Source organism: Pleurodeles waltl, chromosome 10, assembly GCF_031143425.1.
Source record: "Pleurodeles waltl isolate 20211129_DDA chromosome 10, aPleWal1.hap1.20221129, whole genome shotgun sequence".
NCBI classification, from domain to species: Eukaryota; Metazoa; Chordata; class Amphibia; order Caudata; family Salamandridae; genus Pleurodeles; species Pleurodeles waltl.
This window is the reverse complement of record NC_090449.1, coordinates 71,831,514-71,852,890: the sequence shown is the minus strand read 5'-3', so window position 1 is coordinate 71,852,890 and position 21,377 is coordinate 71,831,514. Positions and strand designations below refer to the sequence as shown.

General features: G+C 42.0%; 1 protein-coding gene across 3 annotated transcripts in view; it reads left to right on the top strand.

Annotated features, from left to right (window-relative positions):
• MLST8 (MTOR associated protein, LST8 homolog) overlaps positions 1 to 20,938 on the top strand; it is a 114,979-nt gene extending 94,041 nt beyond the window's left edge. For all 3 annotated transcript variants that reach the window (XM_069209727.1, XM_069209725.1, XM_069209726.1), the window contains exons 8-9: positions 14,582 to 14,745; positions 20,209 to 20,938. In XM_069209727.1, coding sequence (XP_069065828.1) covers positions 14,582 to 14,745; positions 20,209 to 20,327 — 283 coding nt within the window. In that variant the 3' untranslated portion in view covers positions 20,328 to 20,938. The remainder of the gene's footprint in view (positions 1 to 14,581; positions 14,746 to 20,208) is intronic.
• The last annotated feature ends 439 nt before the right edge of the window (positions 20,939 to 21,377 follow it).

Here is a 21,377-nt window from a genome sequence, read left to right as displayed (position 1 = left end):
GCGCCAGTTGTGCGTGCGCGGCAGGAGTTAGCCGCAGCCTCTCTGGGTGTGAGAATAGGTGTGAGAGGCTGTATGTAGGGGTGAGAGTGGCTGTAAGATTGTCTGGGTGTGAAAGTGCAAACATCAGTGTTTTAGTTGGTGCGTCAGTTTGTGCGCAGGTTTGTGAGTGGCTGCATGAGGGTGTCAGTGGGTCTGTGAGTGGGTGAATGAGTGTCTGAGTGGGTCTGTGAGTGGGTGCGTAAGTGTCTAATTAGGTGTGTGAGTGGGCGCAATTGATTGAAAGAGAGACTGAAAGAGAAAGAAAGTTAAAGAGAGAGAAAGTGTTTTTTTTTTTTTACTTTAATATCTCATAAACTTAGAATGAGATATTTTTGTTAGATTTAACAAACAAAAATATTTAATATATTTAAAAAAGTACAATAAAAAAAAATATAGAGAAATGAGTCCAGCTGGACTCGAACCCCCATAGCTCTTTTTCAGGTTTTTTTTTTTTTTGCCCTTTCTGGGCTTTGTATTAAAAATCTATATATAAAAAAAAATAGGGAACTTGTGGGGAGTCCTCAAGGGCCCTCACGCGGTCCCTATTTTTTAATTTTTTATTTATTTATTTAAAAACATAAATAATAAAGCCCTTTACGGGCTACGTGGGATAGTGAGGGAGCCCTCATGTGCTCCCCCCTGTGGTCCCTACATTTTATTAAAAAAAATCTTAAAAAACAAAGCCCTTACGGGCTACATGGCACTGCTTTGACAGCAGCTCCCTGTTTGCTGCAGCGTTTCATCTCTGTCTTCTGCATCCGTGCAAAGCACAGAGATGAAACTTCGGATTTTGACAGTGGGACCTGCTTTAAAGGTCCTGCTGTCAAAACCCAAAGTGTTTGCTGTGGCTTGGCTTGGCTGCAGCCAAGCCACAGCAAACAGCTATGTCCTGGAGGTGGGCACCCCGGGACATTGCAGGAGCCGGACCTGGGGGGTGGTCGTCCTCAGGGTACTGGAGTCCCATAGGGACCCCTTTTATTTTATTTTTTAAACATTTGCCCTGGGGAGGTGGTGGTCCCCAGGGCAGTGGGGGGCCAGGGCCCCCCCACCGCATTAATTACAAGATCGTCCCGCAGAGGTGGTGGTCCCCCGCCACAGGCCTCCCTGCATCCCAAAAAAAAAAAAAAGGGCCCGGCGGGGGAGTGGTGGTCCCTGGGGCAGTAGGAGGGGGCCAGGAGGAGATCCCCTAATTTTTTAAATTTTTTTTTAAAAGGCCCCGGGACTTGGCCCGCCCGGGGACATTACACGAATGAAGCATAGGAGCCCGTGCTTCATCTTTTAAAAAAAAAAAAATTACGAGCAGATTCGTGGATCCACCGCGTCTCCGCTCATAAAATAAAAAAAGAATGCTTTTTAGCGCTACCAGAGGTAAGGGGTCAGGGTATCAGACCCTGGCCCCCTTTTTTTTTTTCCACTTGTATTTTGGGACTCGTTTGAAGCAGAGTACCAAGATGGCTGACAACAGTTCAATTGCTTCTGTTGTAAAAAGTGTTATCAGCCAATCAGATTTCAGCTTGAGATTATTAGAGGTCGCGAATCCTTTGCTTTGTTTTCTCCTCAATTTCGCAAAAACTATCAAACTGAATTACACCAGAACAAAAGAGCACTCTTTCTGGACCAGGACCTACTACCATCCTGCCTAAATTTGGTGTAATTCCGTCCAGTAGTTTTTGCACTGTTAATAATCCCCATGGAAAAATGAATGAGGAAGACCTGTTTTGGGACCCCCCTTTTTTTTTCTCCCGCTCGGAGTGTTACAAGTTGTTTTTCTTCGAAGAAGTCTTTTTTCGAGTCACAGGATCGAGTGACTCCTCCTCTCAGTGATAGTACACATGGGCATTGACTCCTTTGTTTGATTGTTTTCCCGAAGGAGGGTGAAGTAAGGAGTGAAGAATTGTGTATGTACAACTATAGATATATAAAAAGTAAATAAGATGTCCATGCAAATGTATATACATATGTGCAAATAAGTACTGCAACGACTACAGGCTCCCGGGGAGGAGGGAGGGCGCATGTGAATCTGCAGCACTACATAGCACAAACAGATGTACACTGGGTAAGTGACATTTTCCATTTGATAGCATGTGTAGCTGCAGATACACATGCTGTGCATAGACAAAAAACAGTGCTCCTCTCAAGTAAGCAGTGGTTAGCCTGTAGGAGTTGAAGTTGTTTGAAATACTTTTTTTAGCACAGCTTGTCCAACATTGGCTTGTTGCCTATATAACACATCCACACAGTAATGCTTGCTGAATGTATGTGGTGTGGACCATGTGGCTGCTTTGCATATATCTGGTATTGGTATATTTCTTAAGAATGCCAAGGAGGCACAGTTTTTCCTTGGGGAATGTGCTTTTTGAGATATTAATAGCTGCTTTTTGCTTTGAGGTAGCATGCTTGAATGCATTTTACAATCCATCTAGCTAATCCTTGTTTTGAAATGGGATTACCTTTATGAGGTTGTTGGAAAGCAACAAAAATTTGTTTAGTTTTCCTAAAGTCCTTTGTTCTGTGTGGAGAGCTCTTGCAGTAGAGACACTGTTGCAATGGTCTCATGTTTAGTCGTGCATTTGGTACTATTGCTGTGCATGATGCCATCATTCCTAATAGTTTCATGACAAATCTTACTGTGTATGTTTGATTGACCTGGATTTGTGATATGAGGTAGTGGAAGGCTTGTATCTGTTGTGTATTTGGGTAGGCTAATGCTGATTGAGTATTCAGAATAGCACCTAGATAAGGTTGGATTTGTGCCGGCTGAAGATGAGATTTCTGGTAATTGATTGTGAACCCTCATGTGTAGGGTATCTATTGTGTATTGTTTGTGTTGTTGGCATTTCTGGATTTTATTAACCAATCGTCTAGATAAGTGAAGACATGTATCTGGTGTCTCCTGAGGTACGCTGCTGCTACTACAGCTAGACATTTTATGAGCACTCTTGGTGCTGTTGTTATTCCAAAGGGTAGTACCTTGAATTGGTAGTGCTTGCCTGAAATTACGAACCTTGAATACTTTAGGTGAGCTGGATGTATGGGAATGTGGAAGTAAGCGTCTTATAGATTTAGCGCTGTCATGTAATCTTGCTTTTGTAGTAGGGGAATGACATCCTGTAGAGTGACCATGTGAAAGTGATATATAGATTTAGAGGTCTGAGATCAAGAATGGGTCTGAGAGTACCATCCTTCTTTGGTATAAAGAAGTATAGGGAGTATACTCCTGTTCCTTGCTGTGAGATGGGAACTATTTCTATTGCCTCCTTGAGTAATAGAGATTGTACCTCTTGTTTTTGTAGAATATTGTGTTCTGGAGAGAGTCTGTGAGAACGAGGTGGAATACTTGGTGGAGTGGAGTTGAGCTCAAGGCAGTAACCATTGCGGATAATTGAGAGTACCCATTGATCTGTGGTGATGTTTTGCCAGTGAGGATGGAATTGTTGCAGTCTTACTCCCAGAGGAGACATATGGGATTGTGGGATATTTGGGAAGTCAGTGCTTAGTGGGTGTGGAAGTACTCTGAGGCTGCAATTTTTCCTCTGGCCCTGAAATTATGTCCTCTTTAAGAGCCTCTAAATGACCCCCTCGGGTAGTACTACTGTCCTTGCTTTGGATGGGAGGTAGAAGCCTCTGTAGTCTGGGTTTTAAAACCTCCCATAAATTGTGGTTTCTGAAAGAATCCCCAAAATGGTATGGTATAAAGGGCTCCCATAGCTTTTGCAGCGTCAGAGTCTTTTTTGAGTTTCTCTATGGTTGTGTCCACCTGTGCTCCAAAACGTTGCTGTTTGTTAAACAGCATATTAAGGACCGCCTGTTGTAACTCCGGTTTGAAACCTGAGGACCTCAACCATGCATGTCGTCTAATTGTGATGCTGGTATTAATTCCTCTAGCTGCAGTGTCAGCTGCATCTAGAGCAGACCTAATCTGATTATTTGTTATGGCCTGACCCTCTTCCACAATTTGCTGAGCCCGCTTTTGGTGCTCCTTGGGTAGGGTTTGCACGAATTCTTGCATCTCATCCCAATGTGCCCTGTCATATCTTGCTAATAGGGCCTGGGAATTGGCAATACGCCATTGGTTGGCTGCTTGTGTTGCCACCCTTTTCCCCCGCAGCATCAAATTTTCTGCTTTCTTTGTCAGGTGGTGGGGTATCCCCAGAAGACTGACTATTGGCACACTTCCTGGCTGCACTGACCACAATAGAATCTGGTGGTAATTGTTTTGTGATGTAAATTGGGTCTATTGGTGCAGGCCTATATTTTTTGTCAGTCCTCAGTGTTAGAACCCTAGCTTTAACTGGTTCTTTAAATATTTCTTCTGCATGCTTAAGCATACCAGGAAGCATTGGTAAACGCTGGTATTGCTTATGAGTTGCGGATAGTGTATTAAAAAGGAAATCCTCTTCTAAAGGTCCGGCATGCATTCGTACTCCATGGTATGCAGCTGCCCTGGATATTACTTGGTTATAAGCTGTACTATCACCTTGTGGGGATGGTCTAGTAGGGTAGAGATCTGGATCATTAGATGGTATAGGATCCGAATCATGCATGTCCCATGGGTCTACAGTGTAACTGGAATCACTGCTTTATTCTTCTTGTGAAGAAGTGTGAGAGTGTGATGGTGAAGGTGGTGGTGGTGGAGTGAGAGGTTATGGTGAAAAAGAAAGTTGCGGTGAATGTGATGGAGAAAGTCAAAGAGGTTTTGGGTTTTCCTTCTTCTTGTAAATTTTTGCGGGTGGTAGGGCAGTATCAATAATCTCTTTAAATGCTGACTTTCTTTTAGTCTGTGGAGGCGGAGAAGTAATACTTTTTCCAGTCTCTTTCTTGATTTGGATTCTTCTCTGCTTGCTGTCCATAACCTCTTAAATAGATTGAATGTCCAATTCCTCCATTTGATGTTCAGAGGTATGTTTTGTGGCCTTAGAGGAATGTTCAGTGAATGTTTTGGGCACCTGCCTCATCTGAGCCAAAAGCCCTGTCTCCTCTAAATAGGATGATGTTTCGGCTCCGAAGTCGGACCAAGATGTTTTGGGTCTGAAGCTGTTGGGCGAGGTTTCGGCTCCGAAGCAGAGCGTGCTCTTTTCGGATCCGATGATGTTGGGCATTGGCTTGGTTTGGAGGTTGAGGCTTGTAATTTTCGGCTCGACCCCGACACCGAAACAGGTGTAGTAACCTGTTGATGGAGGGTTTTGGTCTTTTTCGGCGCAGAACCCAAGGGTCGGTTGACGATTAATTTTTTCCAGGTGGAACCGTGGCTTGACAGCAGTGATGCACCCAAGGCCTTGCCTGATCTTTTAAAAGCTGGTGTTGGAGCAGGTGTACTCACGTACTGCGCTGCAGCCATTGGTTGGCTGTCATCGTCTGGACCCTGCTCGGATTTGGGGTCTGGGATCAAAACTGCCATTTGTGCCTGCTCGTCTTCAAGGGTGACGGTGGTGGACTCCGTGTGCTTGGACGCCATCTCTAGTCTTTGTGCCCTTCGATCGCGTAATGTTCTCTTCGATCGGAAAGACAGACATGCCTCACAGCTTTCCTCTTGATGTTCCGGTAAAAGACAGAGATTACAGACCAAGTGCTGGTTGGTATAAGGATATTTTGCGTGGGACCGCGGACAGAATCGGAATGGAGTCCGATCCATCAGGGTATAACGCAGTAGGCCCGAACAGGCCCAAGGAGGGCGCAAGCGCCGAAAGGAAGTTTCCTTGATCCCGACGGTACTACTGGATTGAGTGCAGAAGAAACAGCGTCCTGAACAATAGCAACGGTATGAGAAAAGTTTGAGAGAATATAGATTTTCCCAATTGAAAGTTCCGGAGCAAGAGGGAACACATCCAAACCCGACAGTGGAAAGAAAACAATCTAACAAAGGAGTCGATGCCCATGCGCACTATTACTGAGAGGAGGAGTCACTCGATCCTGTGACTCAAAAAAAGACTTCTTCGAAGAAAAACAACTTGTAACACTCCGAGCCCAACACTAGATGGTGAGATATTCACAGCATATGTATCTGCATTTACACATGCCATTGAACATATATATATATATATATATATATATATATATATATGTGTGTGTATTTACTCGTATATATTTACATTGCATGTTTAGGGCTTCTGTAATGTCATACTGCCTAATAATACACATTATTGCATGAAACACATTTTAAGTATTAGAGCTTCAGCCTCCACAAAAACACACATTTATCAAAACATTGACAGACACACATGCAGTTGAATGCAAACAATGTATATCAGTTTAATGGCATTGAACTGTTTTAAATATTTTGAAGAAGTACTAAAATCATGTAACAAAATATACATGGCGAGTAATGTCTAAAATGTTCCTATATTGCCGTCTTGGGTTATAAACCACTTAATCTTTGGCCTTGTGGTTTGCAAAAGCCATTTGAACCCATCCTTAGCAGTATAGGTCCATATTACACAGTATGTGTGCGTGTAAGATAGTAAGATTTTAACTTACTTTTCCAAAACCTTCGACATTCACTGAAAAAACAAAGATTAGAGTGAAGTTATGTGGCGGTCTATTAATACTAAAAAACGAATGTTAAGAAACACTTATATTCACCATATGTAACTGACCTAAGCATTACTTGCACTGCCATCATAGTGGTGCCAGTTGAACTTAGGATATATATATATATATATATATATATACACACATATATATATATAAAAACCCGGTGGCGGTGCACATCCGGGCAAGACGTCCCGCTAAAATCTTTAAGCTCCGTCTAGATTAACATTGCACACAGCTCCCCAGAAAATGATGGGCACTCTGGTCCAATGTACTTATAAGACAAGTACTTGTAAGTACATTGGACCGGATATATATAAAAGCAAACAAATAAAGAAGTAAAAAGATGCTCACTCAGATGTTGAAGTAAATTTCTACATTGTCTTCACGGTTTCATGAGTGAACTCCTTTTTACTTCTTCATTTGTTTGTGCATGTGCTGGCTTTATGCTCCACCCAACCGGGTGCTGGGTCCTGTCTCCTTGAGCGCTAGTTTGACACAAAACCATAGAAATTCAGCACTTATAGCTTTGGTTAGCTCAAGTAACTATAACTATGCCGCAAGGTAAACTATAACTCATGTCCTTGCCTTGCACAGATTTCTCATAATCAATTTTACTCCAGATAATGCAGTCATAGTTTCAGTTATGTCATAGAAGATGTTACGAGCGATGTAATAAGTGGGGTAATTAGCAGTACATGGTAAGGGTGCAAGTTATGTCTATATTTTTTTTTCATTCTAATACTACTAAAACTACTGAATGCATTTACATCAAAGCACAAAAAGCACACTTTATTGACCAGAAGATTGCTTTCTGCCATATTTGGCGTAATTCCATCCAACAGTTCAGGCTGTAGTCCTGTTTAAAATCCCTATTGGAATTTGCATGGGGAAAACATATTTTGAGACCACCCCGCTTTTTCTAGACAAATATCCCCAAAACTTTCAAGACAGCAGCTGAACTGACTGTTGAACTCATTTTGTGAAGATTTGTCAAACAGCACCAAAGTTATTGACAAAATGAAAAACGTTTTCCCTATGGAAACCAGGTCCTAACTATAACTACCTACTGGTGACCGCCAGTGGATTATAGATGGACATATAGATATGTATATATAATCTCTATATCCAGTATTGTCATTGAGAGGTTCCGGTGACGATATAAAGCTTAGAGGTTTGTAAATGTCAACTGAACCCTGAATTATCAATATAGCGCCATGTTACAGGTTACCCATTATGTGGTTTTATATCACCTGTTTATTTTAAGGTAGTTAACTTGAAAAATACGTTTCAACCAGTGAAATGTTTATTGAAAACAAGTGAAATACTGGGATTTTTGGTTTGCAGTGTCAAGAAATCAACAATTGATTTTTGTAATTAAGAATGTAGAGTTTTAGGATAAGACTGTTAACAAGTAATTGTCTCTGTAAGAAGGAGATGCTATTGAAACTGATTTCTACGAAGAGCAATAATGGTCACGGATTGAAAATAGCTAAGTGTGGCTCTCATTGAGAGCCTCGAGTGTTACTACCCGATTCTGGATCTGTTTATTTACTGCTGTGACACACCAGCAGTGGAAGCAGGCGCTGTTTTCAGTTGTTGCTACTTCATTAAGGACATCCAGTGTGTCAGTGCAGCGCTGGCGCGGTGGGGAGTGGGAGGGAACGCACAAAGAGTGGCCAGTAGCAGGAGACATATTCAATACTTGCACAGAAGAGGGGAGGATTGAAGAGAAGATGGTGTGGGTGAAGAATTTGGTGGAGAAGGTTTGGTAACTTCAGAGTGTGTTTGGCAGCACACTGAGTATGCATTTTTAACACTTGGGAGTAGTGCTGAGGGTGGTGTAGATAGGATGACAAGTATTATTTTTTAGGGTCGGTCTGCGAGTGCATGCGCCTTACTTGCGAGACACTTGGGTACAGTAAAGGGCTTGTTTGTGGAGGGGGTGGCATGTGATGTCCAGAAGAGGATGGTGGGTGATATGACACCAGATGTAGCACGTGGGAGGGGGCTGAAACAGGTTAGGCCATGTTGTGTATGAATCAACGTTTTCCTTACCCCTACTTAGCTGTTTAAAGTAGGAGCCACACAGAGCAAAACATTCTAGATATTTAGCAGTGAATAATGGAGACTTTATTAACCTTAGGCTCTGAGTGACATCACAGACAACTCGAGGTTCGCTATTGTTGTCTATTTGATGTGACAAAAACACTCATTAGAAACATCTTCATTCACTGTTCCCCATCTGTAATTTTACATGCGTAGGTTTTGTTCACTTTTCATGCGTAGATTGTTGATAAAACAATGAAGAGTGGTCAGGAACAGTGAAATTATGAAATTCTGTGGCTGCTGCCTTTACTGCATATTTATGGTTTGCCGCACTTTCCATCTGATGTACAGATTTTGAAAAAAAAGTTTTCTTCTCAAATTGATCAGCCAATATTACGAGAGACTGTGCTGCATAATTTGCATTTTTTGCTGCATAATTTAGGTGATCATGCCACGTAATTTGGGCGTCCTGTGCTGCCTGTAACAGAAGTAAAGCTCGGCAGAGTGGTTTGGGGCTCTCATTATTATGAAAGCCATGTTTCGCAGGGCCCCATGAAATATTTTCACATTTTGCATTCTCTGTGGAAGTATGTGTTTTATATCACTATATTTTGTGGAATAAAAGTGCACATCATCACATGCCTGTTCTGCAAGGGCAAAATCCCCTGTGCCCGTAAAGCTAGACTGTCTGTGTATTTCCCAGTGTCCTTGGTGGTAGATAATGAGCTCCCTGGAACTCGACATGTGCTCTCTGCCTTTGAGGGAGAGCTGAAGACTGTGTGTTTCTGCCTACAGGAGTTTTATGCCACATTCAGGGCCAAAGACCAAAAAGCATAGTTCTGCACTATTCTCTTTGTTTTTGTCTTTATAGCAGCTTATTAGCTATCTCTTGTTTTTTGTTCTGTTGTGAAGTGTTTCCTTTTCAGTCCGCATCCCGGAACTAAATTAGAACAAAAGGTCTTCTCACTGGTTTCCCCAAGGGCAGTGTGTTCTGATCTGTGTGTTGGAAGTCTCTGGGGTTTGCATTCCATCTGTGCTGGAGCAGAAAGTTACCTGGAGAATGCAGATCTGTGACTTGTTGCCTCTGGGATTCGATTGCTGGCACCGTCTCCAGGGTAGAGCTCTTTGTTGTGGGGCTGTTCTTGTGCAAGACATGGCTCTGAGGCCGGCACAGCGTGATCTGCAACTTCGCTCACCATAATATTGACGCTAGTAGCCTTGCTAAGGCATAAGGTAATCTAGCAAAACTCACTTGCGTCGGGGTTCTTCTTGAAGCCTCTATGACCATTGTATTTAATTGCGGCCATGGACTGCCAGGAGAGACCTACAGCAAGAATATTTAGTAGAGCAGGCTCTCTAACGCAAGGGACCAGAGAAAGAGGCAGCTAGCACTGTGAAGACAGGCCATAGAGACCCCAGGTCTCTGTTTCCAAGCCACAGCCCTTATACACCTACTGTGAAAGGAGCCTGCTGCACATCACCGACTCCTAGGAGAGATTAGCGGAGCAACAACTTTGGAAACAAAAAATATGCTGTACTTGGTTTGGAGAATGCAGGATTGGGAAAAACATGCGAAATGCACCACAGGAATTTTTTCAAAAGCAGAGTATATGCTTTTTTTTTACCTTCCTTCAGTGAAATGTCACAGAACTGCTTGGAGGTTCTCTTTGTTAGAGCTCAAACCTTGGCAGAACAAGGGATTTGGTGGCAGGATCCATTACTTTACTACCCCGTCACACATATAGGAGCTAAGTTCATCTCTTTAGCTGAGCTGGCAGAAAAGGGTCTTATATCCTGATGCAGGAAGTGTTATTTCATCTAATCAAGTATTTTCTTTGAAGCTGGCTAATAATTCTGCTAGAGCTAGCTCCCAGTTTGTTCTGCAGCTCTATAGTTAAGGTAATCTATTTTCTTGTAGGCGACCCCCTGGTAAATTAGGGGGTTATTCTTTAATAGAACTGGTGCCTCCGTGGGACAGAATGGGCTGATGGACATGTCACTTTACGAGATCTTACACTGTGATCAGGCACCTGTGTTTTTATAGCAGAATAATCCCTGTATTAGAGTTAAACCATGGCAGAACAACCTCTACAGTTGTGCTAATAATTTAATTGACACTGTGGATATAAGGTCTAGTTGATGCTTTTAGCAGAGTTTACACTCTACAAGTGAAATGTTCTGGAGCAGAAGGAATATCTTCCCTAGAAATGGTGACCTAACAGTACAGAATCTGCAGCTTGGCTAATAATTTTGCTGGAGCATAGCCCATGTCATTTCATTCTGCAGTTGGACTCCGCTCCTTAACCAAGGTGTAACCAAATGGATTTACACCACTGAGATTCTTATTAAATGTCAGATCTCCACAACCACGTGTGAAGGGGATTTATTCCTCTGGAAAACAGACTCTTAAAGGAAAAACAAATGTATCCTTTTGAAGTCACCATTTCCACAGAGGATGTACAAGCCATACACAGGCTCATCTGATAGAAATGCAACTTCCTGTCCGCTCTCTTCTCCTCTACGTTCGCTGTCTGGAATTTCTCTTGTGGGCAAAAGAAAATTAATGATGTACTGGCTAGAGCGATTATGAAACGTAACATTCCCTTGGATAATCTTTAAGCCTCAACTTTGGTCATCTTTAAAACATTGTACCCACTGGTCCTATTAATATTTCTCCTGCACGCTTTACTGGGTTTCCTTAAATCAGCAATAGAAACATTCCTGATTCTAGCTGCAATTAAGGTGGCTACTCTGAGACTTCTCAAAAAGTTTAGACTTTTTGAGCACGATCTTGTCTTCTTGAGGGGTAAGCCGTGCCCTGGTTCCATTTTAGTGTCTGCTGTTAGACTAAACATCCTTATCTTTTCAATAGAAAGCAGTTCATTGCAGTTGGAAAAAGTATGCAGTTAGGACTACTTCTAAAGCAGCCAGTGCTGTCCCACCTCTTGGATGTTAAGACGTAACCGTCTTGGATCTGATCAGAAGTTCTCAGAAGACCACCTCAAAGAGTCAGATACCAGAATTTCCAGGACGGTATTAACTAGGGTCAGCTCCACCCAACTAAGTAATTTGTGCATGTGTCGACTACGTGCACCTGGGTGATCATGATTATTCTGCAGCATTGTGTTAATTAAATCTTCTTGGCCAAGATGGTTTATTTATTGATGTATGTGTGTATTAATTTTGACAATTTTATTTATAACAGTTGTCTTACCAGCTATTGCATGATCAAAAGCCAGCAGTTTTTGCTGCTGTTGAACTTACCACTAAATATCTCCATATACATCACATTTTGCTTTTATTCCTGCCAGGAGACCTCTTAACACAGGACAACAATCTGGGTACACACTAGGCATTTCTAACCTTTAAATCCCATCCCACACAGAAAAAGCCCTCTTGTTTTTCAAGGTTGAGCCCATCCAGATACACATAGTATTTAGGACTCCATGATGAAGCATTCCTCCAGAGACTATGGTGAGTCCGTGTCCGTTTGAAAAACAAAGTGACTCTACAGGCCAGTTCTAGGGGAAATTGGAGACTGATAGAAGGTGTTGTCTTGTTTATTTTAACATATGATTGGAAGGTGAGATATTCTTTCTGCAGCATTTCTACTTTGCCCCTTTTTTGATTGTAGAAGTTGGTCCAATTTGGTAAAGGAGAGGCCATGTATGACATTCTTCAGTCACTTCCTGCAAATGAGATTTCAGTTGTAGGTGATCCAATAAACGTCAGTCTGTAGGCTTTTTGTTTGTAACAGATGCAATTTCCGTCAGCATTGAGTGGTGGATTTGGCACTTTCCACAGCCCAGAGTCCTGGACACCTAGAACATCATCTTTGTTTCAGTTGTTTAAAGGTTCATTACGTAATGAGATGGTTAGGAGAAAAGTATAACACTAGGGTTTGTAGTTGGGCAGATCTGTTACCATAGTAGGATTTGTAGATCATGCTGAGGACTTAAGACAGTCTTTGCATCCAGTGGGAGCCGGTGAAGCTTTTTTATGTGCTCATCAGCCTGCATTTTCAGACCTAATTTGGCTGCTTGTTTATACTCTTTTCAGCCTCCTAGCATGGAGCTTCTTTGTAGAAAAAACAATATTGCTGGAGTTCAGTGGAGAAGTCAGCAAGGCTCTTGTTGGCTCCAGCCAGTGGTTAGTACAGAAGAATGGGAAGATTTCTTGGAGAGCTGCAGATCTATGGTGTTTACCACTGCATTGATTTGGAAGACAGCTGCACACCAAAAAAATATGAGTCTTCTGATTTTGGGTTCGACTCTATTTGATCCACACAAGGAAGAAGAAATGCACTCAATTTAAGTCTAAAACAGAGACATTTAGGGTTTAGGGGAAGGTAGTAGTAAAGGATGGCAAGGGTACTTTTGGGATCTAGGGGTGTAATAAGCGTAATGTTAGGGTTATGGGGTGGGTAGTGGTAAAGGATAGGAAGGTTAATTTCAAGGTTATAAGGTGGGGGTTAGTGGAAAAGGAAGGTTAGGAGTAAATTAAAAAAAGGGGTGGTGAATGCATGTGTGGTAAAGGCGTACATTGCAAAGTCATATGTTTTTAAACTATTCCACCCCAGGCAGGTCAGATAAGATGGCGGTTACTCGTAAACCCTCATCTCCTTTACTCCTGGAACTTTAGTCTCCACACGTCCCAGATGGAATTCCACAGGTATCCACCACTCCAGATGTTTCATTAGTCTCCAGGAGATCTCCTAACTCGAGGTGTAGCAGCACTTTTCGGCGACTAGCACACTACTTCGGAACCCAAATGGATTAGTGGCAGATTACTATATGGAAATATGAGTTAATTTGAGCAGTGGACATGTGAGTATGTTAGTTAAATTGAATAAAGTATGGAATAGAAGAGGGAAGACTCTAAAAAGTGTTATTTGAGAAATCATAGTAGTAAGACGAGGTTTGGGATGAGTAAAAGGAGAGATTGAGGAGGGAAGAGTCTGTAGAAAGGGATTAAGGATATCATCGTAATAATACAAGGTGTGCGATGAGTCAAAGGAGAGATACCATGATTCTCAGGGGTTCAGCATTCATCGCTTCTTAATTTTCTTCCTCCCTTCATGCATCAGGCTAGAAGTCATCCTGTTTGACTCCTTTAGAGTGCTCCGATATCATTATGAACCTCATCTGCACCTTTGGAACCTGTCACTCAGCTGCCTAGAAGTGTTTAAGCCTGTACTGCAGCCACTCCGGCCTGGAAAATCCTGCAAGGTTAGCCCCACCCCACCCAAAGGATGCCTGGGTTTGATTTCAACCTTCTGACCAACTACTCTGCCACTGACAGCCTCTGCCATGCAGAACTGTCTGCCTTGCTCTTCAGAGTGCTTGGGTGTCACCTCCTTCACTATGCCTGTGTTTTTGAGCCTCTATTTATTCTGGCAGTGTCTGCCGTCTCACTGACCCCGGCTGCCTTAGCACAACTCACCTCATGTAACTGCCTGATGAGGGTTTTGCCAAAGGGAAGAGCAGAGCTCTCCAACATGTGCTCTTATTCAGTGGACCACTTGGCTCTGCTCTTCGTATTTTTTAGTAATCTTAAACTTTAGAAACATTCCATGCTGCTTGGCGATCTGTGTCTCCATGACATTAGAGAAGATCCATTTAAAGATTACGAATATAAAGAATTCCGTCACTACACTGAAAAACTAGGGCCATAGGTAAGTAACTGCCATATTCTTATTTTTACAGATAATTATTGGTTTGGGATCGGCCAGTTTGCCTTTTCGGGGTCTCTGCGTCCTGTACTTCAGTTAAACAGGCAATCAGAGCTAAGTTTAAACCATAGTCAACTATTGTTGGCCAGGTATAAATCATGGGAACCGTGGTTTTCCCATAAACACAGAAACATGGCCTTTTGAGAAATAATTTTGAAGACTAGTTATTGGCTCATCTGTTTAACTTTGTGTCCAGTTCTGTTGCATCTGGCTATTGGGTTGTTTATTTTGCAGGCTCCTGGCAACATGCTCCGCGGACCAGACCTGTAAAATCTGGAGGACATCTAACTTCTCGCTTATGACAGAGCTGAGCATCAAAAGTAACAATCCTGGAGAGACATCACGGGGCTGGATGTGGGACTGCGCCTTCTCAGGAGATTCCCAGTATATTGTCACTGGTAAGAGTCCCCTATATTCAGAGTATGTTGACCAAAAGATGAAAATGCAGAAATATGACCAAGAAGGCTTTTGTTTCTTTAGGGGGGATTTCACCAATTTTTGTTGGAATTGTGTAGCAGAAAATGCTGGATTTTTCAAGATTGCACAGTGATTTCTTCTATGGGGAAACTACTTTTTTTTTCAGGAAACACCCTTGCCAAGTATCATGATTGTGGGATTCGTTAAAGTGTATTTGGAAAAGGCCGGGGGGAGGGAGGGCATTTGTAATCAAAATTAATGTTTGCGAATACAACTCTACAATATTCAGTTATGGCGGTGTGGAAATTGCCCTTTATTTGTCACCTAACCTCCTTTCAGCAATTTCTGATCCTCAGTGATTAGCCACAACCCAAGGCTCCTGGAAGGTACCCTAACATTATTTTCTAATGCAAACATTAACCCCGGCTAGAATTATAAAACCAACACTGCTTCTCAGACTAGTAATAAAGTGGCAGATAATCTGGGCTTCTAGGACTCTAGTATGCTTTAACACTGAAATATTTAACTTTATTCATATTGCAATTAATGTTCTCAATTTAAAGATAAATGGCCAGTTCTGTACTGTTGTAATGAAACTGCCAGATGATGCAATAGTATTGTAGGGTACAAATATCCATTCCTCAGAATGCAGTCGTTGCGCCAACCCCAGGTACCATAGTATTGGTCTCTGAAGCCACAACTGGTTGCTTCTGAGTCCACTTTAAATAACAGAACTTTCTTTCTAAATGGCTTTTTCACGTGACCTTTGGTTCTTACCATTGTCCAAAAGCAATCAATATGTTGAGAATCTTTTATAATCAAGAAAGTGTTTCCTTACAGTCATAGAGGGAGAAAATATTGGCCTCACTCTGCCTCTTCACTAGCACATATTTGGTTTTACCTTAGGTGTGGGATGCATTCCTTTCTTGGTGCTTAGTCAGGGTTTGACCGAGTGCACACTGCCGGACATGGAAAACGTGCTGTCTCCCTGCAAGAATGCATTTGGGTTCTCATAGTGTTTTTGTGTGAAAGGCATTTTAAATTTCCCTCAAACTTCATGGGTGTCCTTTGCCCAGGTGCATGTATACATGCTTGGCCTGAAGCACAATTTTAAATTGTAGGTAGTGTGGACAGGCTACGTAGCATGCAGTATTTCAGCATTTGAGGATGGACTGGCAGTGTCATCACTATACTACGCTGAAGTACGTTTGTGCAAGGATAACTAGGCATCTGACGAATTCAGCAACAGGGGAGGGACGTTTTGGTAAGAGGTGTTTATAGAGAATATTGGACCAGTTGCGTTGGCTATGTGAGAGCTTGAACCTCAGCATTGAAAATTACAGTAGGTGGCTATTTGGGTAATGCTCAAAGGAACCAGAACATGCTCTTTTGGCTTCAGGTGGAACATAACTCCTTTTGTTGTTAGGATAATAAATTGTTTTCATAGCACTGGGATATATATTTTTTTTCATGTTCTTAGAGCCTGCCCTAATGTATGATGAAGTTAGACTTTGGTTCAAGCATAAGTTCAAGAGGCGCAGTGGTCTTCCTAATAAGACTTCACTTTTTGGATCTAGCATTGCTTCAAGGCAGTCATGGATTTCTTTACTGGAAGGATAGCCGGGAAATGCTGATATGTTTGTTATCCTTAAAGTCTGAGCTGTTTAATTCACACATAGTTCACTTTGTGAAGAAGCCACTTGTGGATTAGGGATGTGATTCTCTCTTTTCACCCTTTGGCTGCCTGTTTACAGAGAGTTGAACTCTCTGCAGTTGAGATAATGTGTTTCCAAAGGATAATGCTGTTCGAACTTGTATTTATGGTTCATTATTTGAAAGCCTTCATTATTAGGGTGCGTGCTGTAAATAAATGTTTTAAGGTCACACTTCACTACTGACGTTGGTTCCAGTACAAAAAAATAAAACGTGTACACACGTTTGAAAAGTTTAGGCTAAGAGGCTAAGTATAATGCTCCCAGAATGCTCTCTGATTATATGCAAATGAAGTGTCATTTAGTAAAATGTGTTGATGCATGCTAGTATTTCCCAAAAATATTTCTAATGGAAAATCAGTGTAACCATTTTCAACACTATTATGGGAAGCATGAACATAAACAAACACTGACAAAGCCAACTGATCTGACATATTTTTATAAGTCTTTTAGTTTTATCAATGCGTGTCTTGTTTTGACATGGCTTTTGTAACACTTTATTGTTGTGGCAGCTACCAGGCCCTCAACATTGTAACAAACATTGGCAAAACCCCCCCAAAAAGTTTTTGAACTCTTAAAGCACACGTTGCCACCAGCGGCATAACAAAGGCCCCGCAGCTGCCCTCCAGGGGGCCCCGTCAGCACAGCACCTGCCCTGAGTGAGTCTGGAGAGGGTGCTCCTCCATGTTCTTTGCAAAGGGGCACCCTCCAGTTTCGTTACGTCACTGATTGCCACTGTAGTTCCTGACACTGAACAAAACTACTTTGTGTGGCAATATGCTCCTTGTGGAAGAGCAGAATGCGATCACTCACAGTAAAGCCAGCCAAAAGAGAGAGAAATAGAAGTTTAATAAAAACAAAATGTCTTTGCTAACACCAGACCTAATTAGGGACCAAGACCCACATGTAGGTAGCTTTTTGCATGTCGCAAACAGCGACTTTCGCTGTTTGCGACGTGCAAAAAGCACATTGCGATGCACAAACCCAGTTTTGCGATTCAGTAACCTGGTTACCGAATCACAAAACGGGTTTGCGACTCGCAATTAGTAAGAGGTGTTCCCTTCCTAATTGCAACTCGCAGTGCAATGTAGGATTGTTTTGTGACCCCGAACGCGGGCGCAAACCAATCGCAGTTTGCACCCATTTCAAATGGGTGCTAACACTTTCGCAAAAGGGAAGGGATCCCCATGGAACCCCTTTCCCATTGTGAATGTCACTGTAAAAAAAAATTCAGAGCAAGCAGTGTCCTGTGGACCACTGCCTGCTCTGAAAAAATGAAACGAAAACGTTTCATTTTTCGTTTTTGTTATGCATCTCGTTTTCCTTTAAGGAAAACGGGCTGCATTACAAAAAAAACTGCTTTATTGAAAAGCAGTCACAGACATGGTGGTCTGCTGTCTCCAGCAGGCCACCATTCGTGAGGGGGTCGCAAATTGCGACCCACCTCATGATTATTCATGATGTGGGCATTTGCGAAGCCCTTGCGAATCACAGATGGTGTCAAGGACACCATCCTACATTCGGATTTGCGACTCGCAATTTGCAGGTCACAAATCTGAACCTACCTACTTGTGGCCCCAAATTCTTAAAGAAAGTCACAAAAGTGCACCCATGGTATATGTCGTACCCCTATAAAATATTTGTGAACTGTATTTTAGCGTGGGTAAATACGATGTGTAGATTTGCTCATGTGAAAATCTATTGAGCATTTGCAAGTTCATTTTCCCTCCAGCCACTTTCTTCCCAACCCTGGAAGAAGTTCTAATTCTGCCATTGTCAGGAGTAAATGTCCAACCTTTCTTATTATGGGAAAATATTAGAGAGAAGCTGGTAAAACTCTTTAAAACATGCAGGTTAGTAGGTTTGCAGACTCAAAGGCATTCCAGCCCTGGAACTATTGCTTACTGCTTCCTCCAGCCCCAGTATGCAGATCTGCAGAAAGGTGGCAAAATAAGGAAATTTCTACAGTAGGGATTGAAACTCCAAGTATTCAAGCCCTACTATGGTAGTAGCCCTGGCATAATCAGAGAGGCTATTAATTGCTGCCATAATTTGTCGCCACACTACATGGCACCAAAGGGACAAGTAGATCTTTTTACAGGACAAGTAGATTTGAGAAGCAACCTGTCCCCTGGACAAGTAGATATTTTAATAAATTCCACACCCCTGTTCCTTATGCCCGGTCTGGCATAACTAAAGGGTTTATTGCTGTAATATGTGTTTGGTTTTAAGTTGACACAGGAAGAGCCAATCACAAGAGCCCTGACTAAAACGTGAACTAGAATTTTGCTTCTACTATGGTATGAGAATTTATATCTTACATTTTTGGCAGGATACTTTGAGACTTTCACAGTTCAGTGGTCTCTATACAATTATTTGGTAAACGTCAAAGTTCTTCGATTTCGTCCAGTGTCCGTCCTTTCAGGGCTCTAAACATAGGTGGAAAAATTCAGTTGTGTGTGTGATTACATTTTTGAGGAGCATTATTGAGCTTTTAGCTGCATTCCCATCAGAACCTAGGTTTTTCCAGATATGCCTATTGCTGAAATGTGATACACAACTATGTGACTAGGCCTTATTCTTTTTGCAATCATTATTTACTGACAACCTCATTTCGAATAGGCTTCTCTTGTGGGCAAGATGTGGCCTGGGACTTGTTTGCTTAAGTCCTGGCTGTGATGTTCGAATCGTCCAGACATTGGGAATAGGAGACAGCAATAGCGAGCAGTAGGGGAAAACTACGTTTGTTGTCAGCCTGATAGCCTAGTCCTTTCTCCCTTTGATTCCTCAGGCCATTAGTTAGTTGTACTGTTCTTCTGGCTACTGGATGGGAAATGGAGTGATTTACATATTCAAGGCTAATCTGGTATGGTGGAACATCCATTTAGTGAACCAAATGTGCCCAACATTGGTTAAACATCTGTCTAAGGAATTGATACCTGGTCTCAAAATGAAGTGGCAGAATATCCACAAGTAGTAACTAATCAAGGCATATCAGTAAAGTTGATGGTAACTGTTCCATTTCGTATGCATGCACCTATGATTAATGACATATGTTTCATTTGGGTCATGGGTTCAGCATTACAGCCAGAGTAAGTGGTATTGCATGACCTATGGCCATTACTGCTAAATGGAAAAGAGTAAGGCCCTGGAAAACTATTGGACATGCCAAGGTTTTGTTTGGTTATTTATCAATAGTTGTAAGAAAGAAATGATGGGAAATGTATGCACCTATTTGCAGCATATGAACATGTGAAAGTATCTTGTTAAGGAAACAGAAAAAATAAAAAAGTATTATGCGCCCAATTGAACACAAAAAGCAAATCGAGGCAAGGCTTCCTTTCAGCTAGAGCAAAACAAAATTGGTTAACCAGGAAACTGCAGAATCTACACGTGCCCTGTGATTGCGCTGATATGATGCTAATGCAAAATGATATTTATTTCATGTACGGGGATTACAAATGAACATCTGCATTTAGGTCTTCGTCAATGTCTGCTCAATTTACAGAGACAGACCAGTAAGAGGATCCAGTGAAAAGTAGTTTGCATGTGGTGAGGACATTCATGCTGAGATGCTTCAGTCTAGAGCACAAGCATTCACATCCACGGAGAACCACCACGATCCTCATATGATTTGTAGTGTTTCTTCATATGTCTTGCATGTACAGCAATGTTGCACTATGATAAATCTTGGACTACATGTCTTTATCTTTCTCTCTATCTCTTTTGCAGCCTCTTCTGACAACTTGGCTAGGCTATGGTGTGTTGAGACTGGGGAAATCAAGAGGGAATATAGTGGGCATCAGAAGGCCATTGCCTGCTTGGCATTTAATGACAGTGTGCTTGGCTGATCCCTCCCCACCAGAGCCAGAAGAACGAAGGTGCTCCTGTATCTTGACAGGTCATGTCATGCAGTATTTCCTGGTGCCCTGCAGTTGGTTAGACTGTGCATAATTGGAAACTGCAGTAAATGAATATAATGTATTTTAGAAGGGAAAAAGACTTTCCTCAGAAAGAGACCGCAAATGTAATGTTATATCCTATTCTACTCAATGACGTGAACCTCCACAGAACGGAATGCAAGTAACACATCTGCCATATACAGCAATGTATTCTCTGTACACCAAAAGGCACATGTTCCAATGGTTTAGCTTCATCTTGTGCTATACAACGTGGCTTTTTCAAATTCTCTGAAGATGAGCATTTTCTGTGAACTTCTACTTCCCTACAACTTCTGGATATATTGGATTCTGATTTGTGATTAGCAGTACACATTTACATTGGACATTCAGGAGTACTGGGTGGAACTCAAAGCTGGGTATTGACACACTGTGATAGAGGCTGGTGTGTCTTTGAGGATTGTGACTATAGCTTGTAGCAGAAATAATTTCCGACCACATTGGCTAGAACATTGTTTCTTTGTACATCTTGTTCAACATAATAAACATCAGAATGTATATCATTGTTTTGATTGCAGTAGGCTCCGGTTCACCTCTTTTTCGTGCTTTTATAAGGAGCAGAGAAAACATAACATGCCTGATTGATTACAGATGAGCAGAAGTGTTCAAAACGATTGGAACAGTACAGAGGAACAGGTCTTGGAAAGAAGTTGAAAGGTCAGGAAAATATGTATATGCATACACAATGTACTCAGACTGCTGAAGATACCCGTAAGTTGGGAGGTGAACCTCCAACAAGACAGTTTGGAAGTAATTTGTGTGCCAGGCAGGTAAAAATGATGGACAAAAGAGTTGGGAGACGATTCAAGGAACAAAGACACAACTGTCAGTATGAAGAGAGACTACAAGCAGAAAAAAGCTTAAAAGGATTAGCAGGAACAGTGTAAAGGCAGACTCACGTGCAGGAGAGTTGAGTGTAGTAGCATCACTGATGAGAAGGTC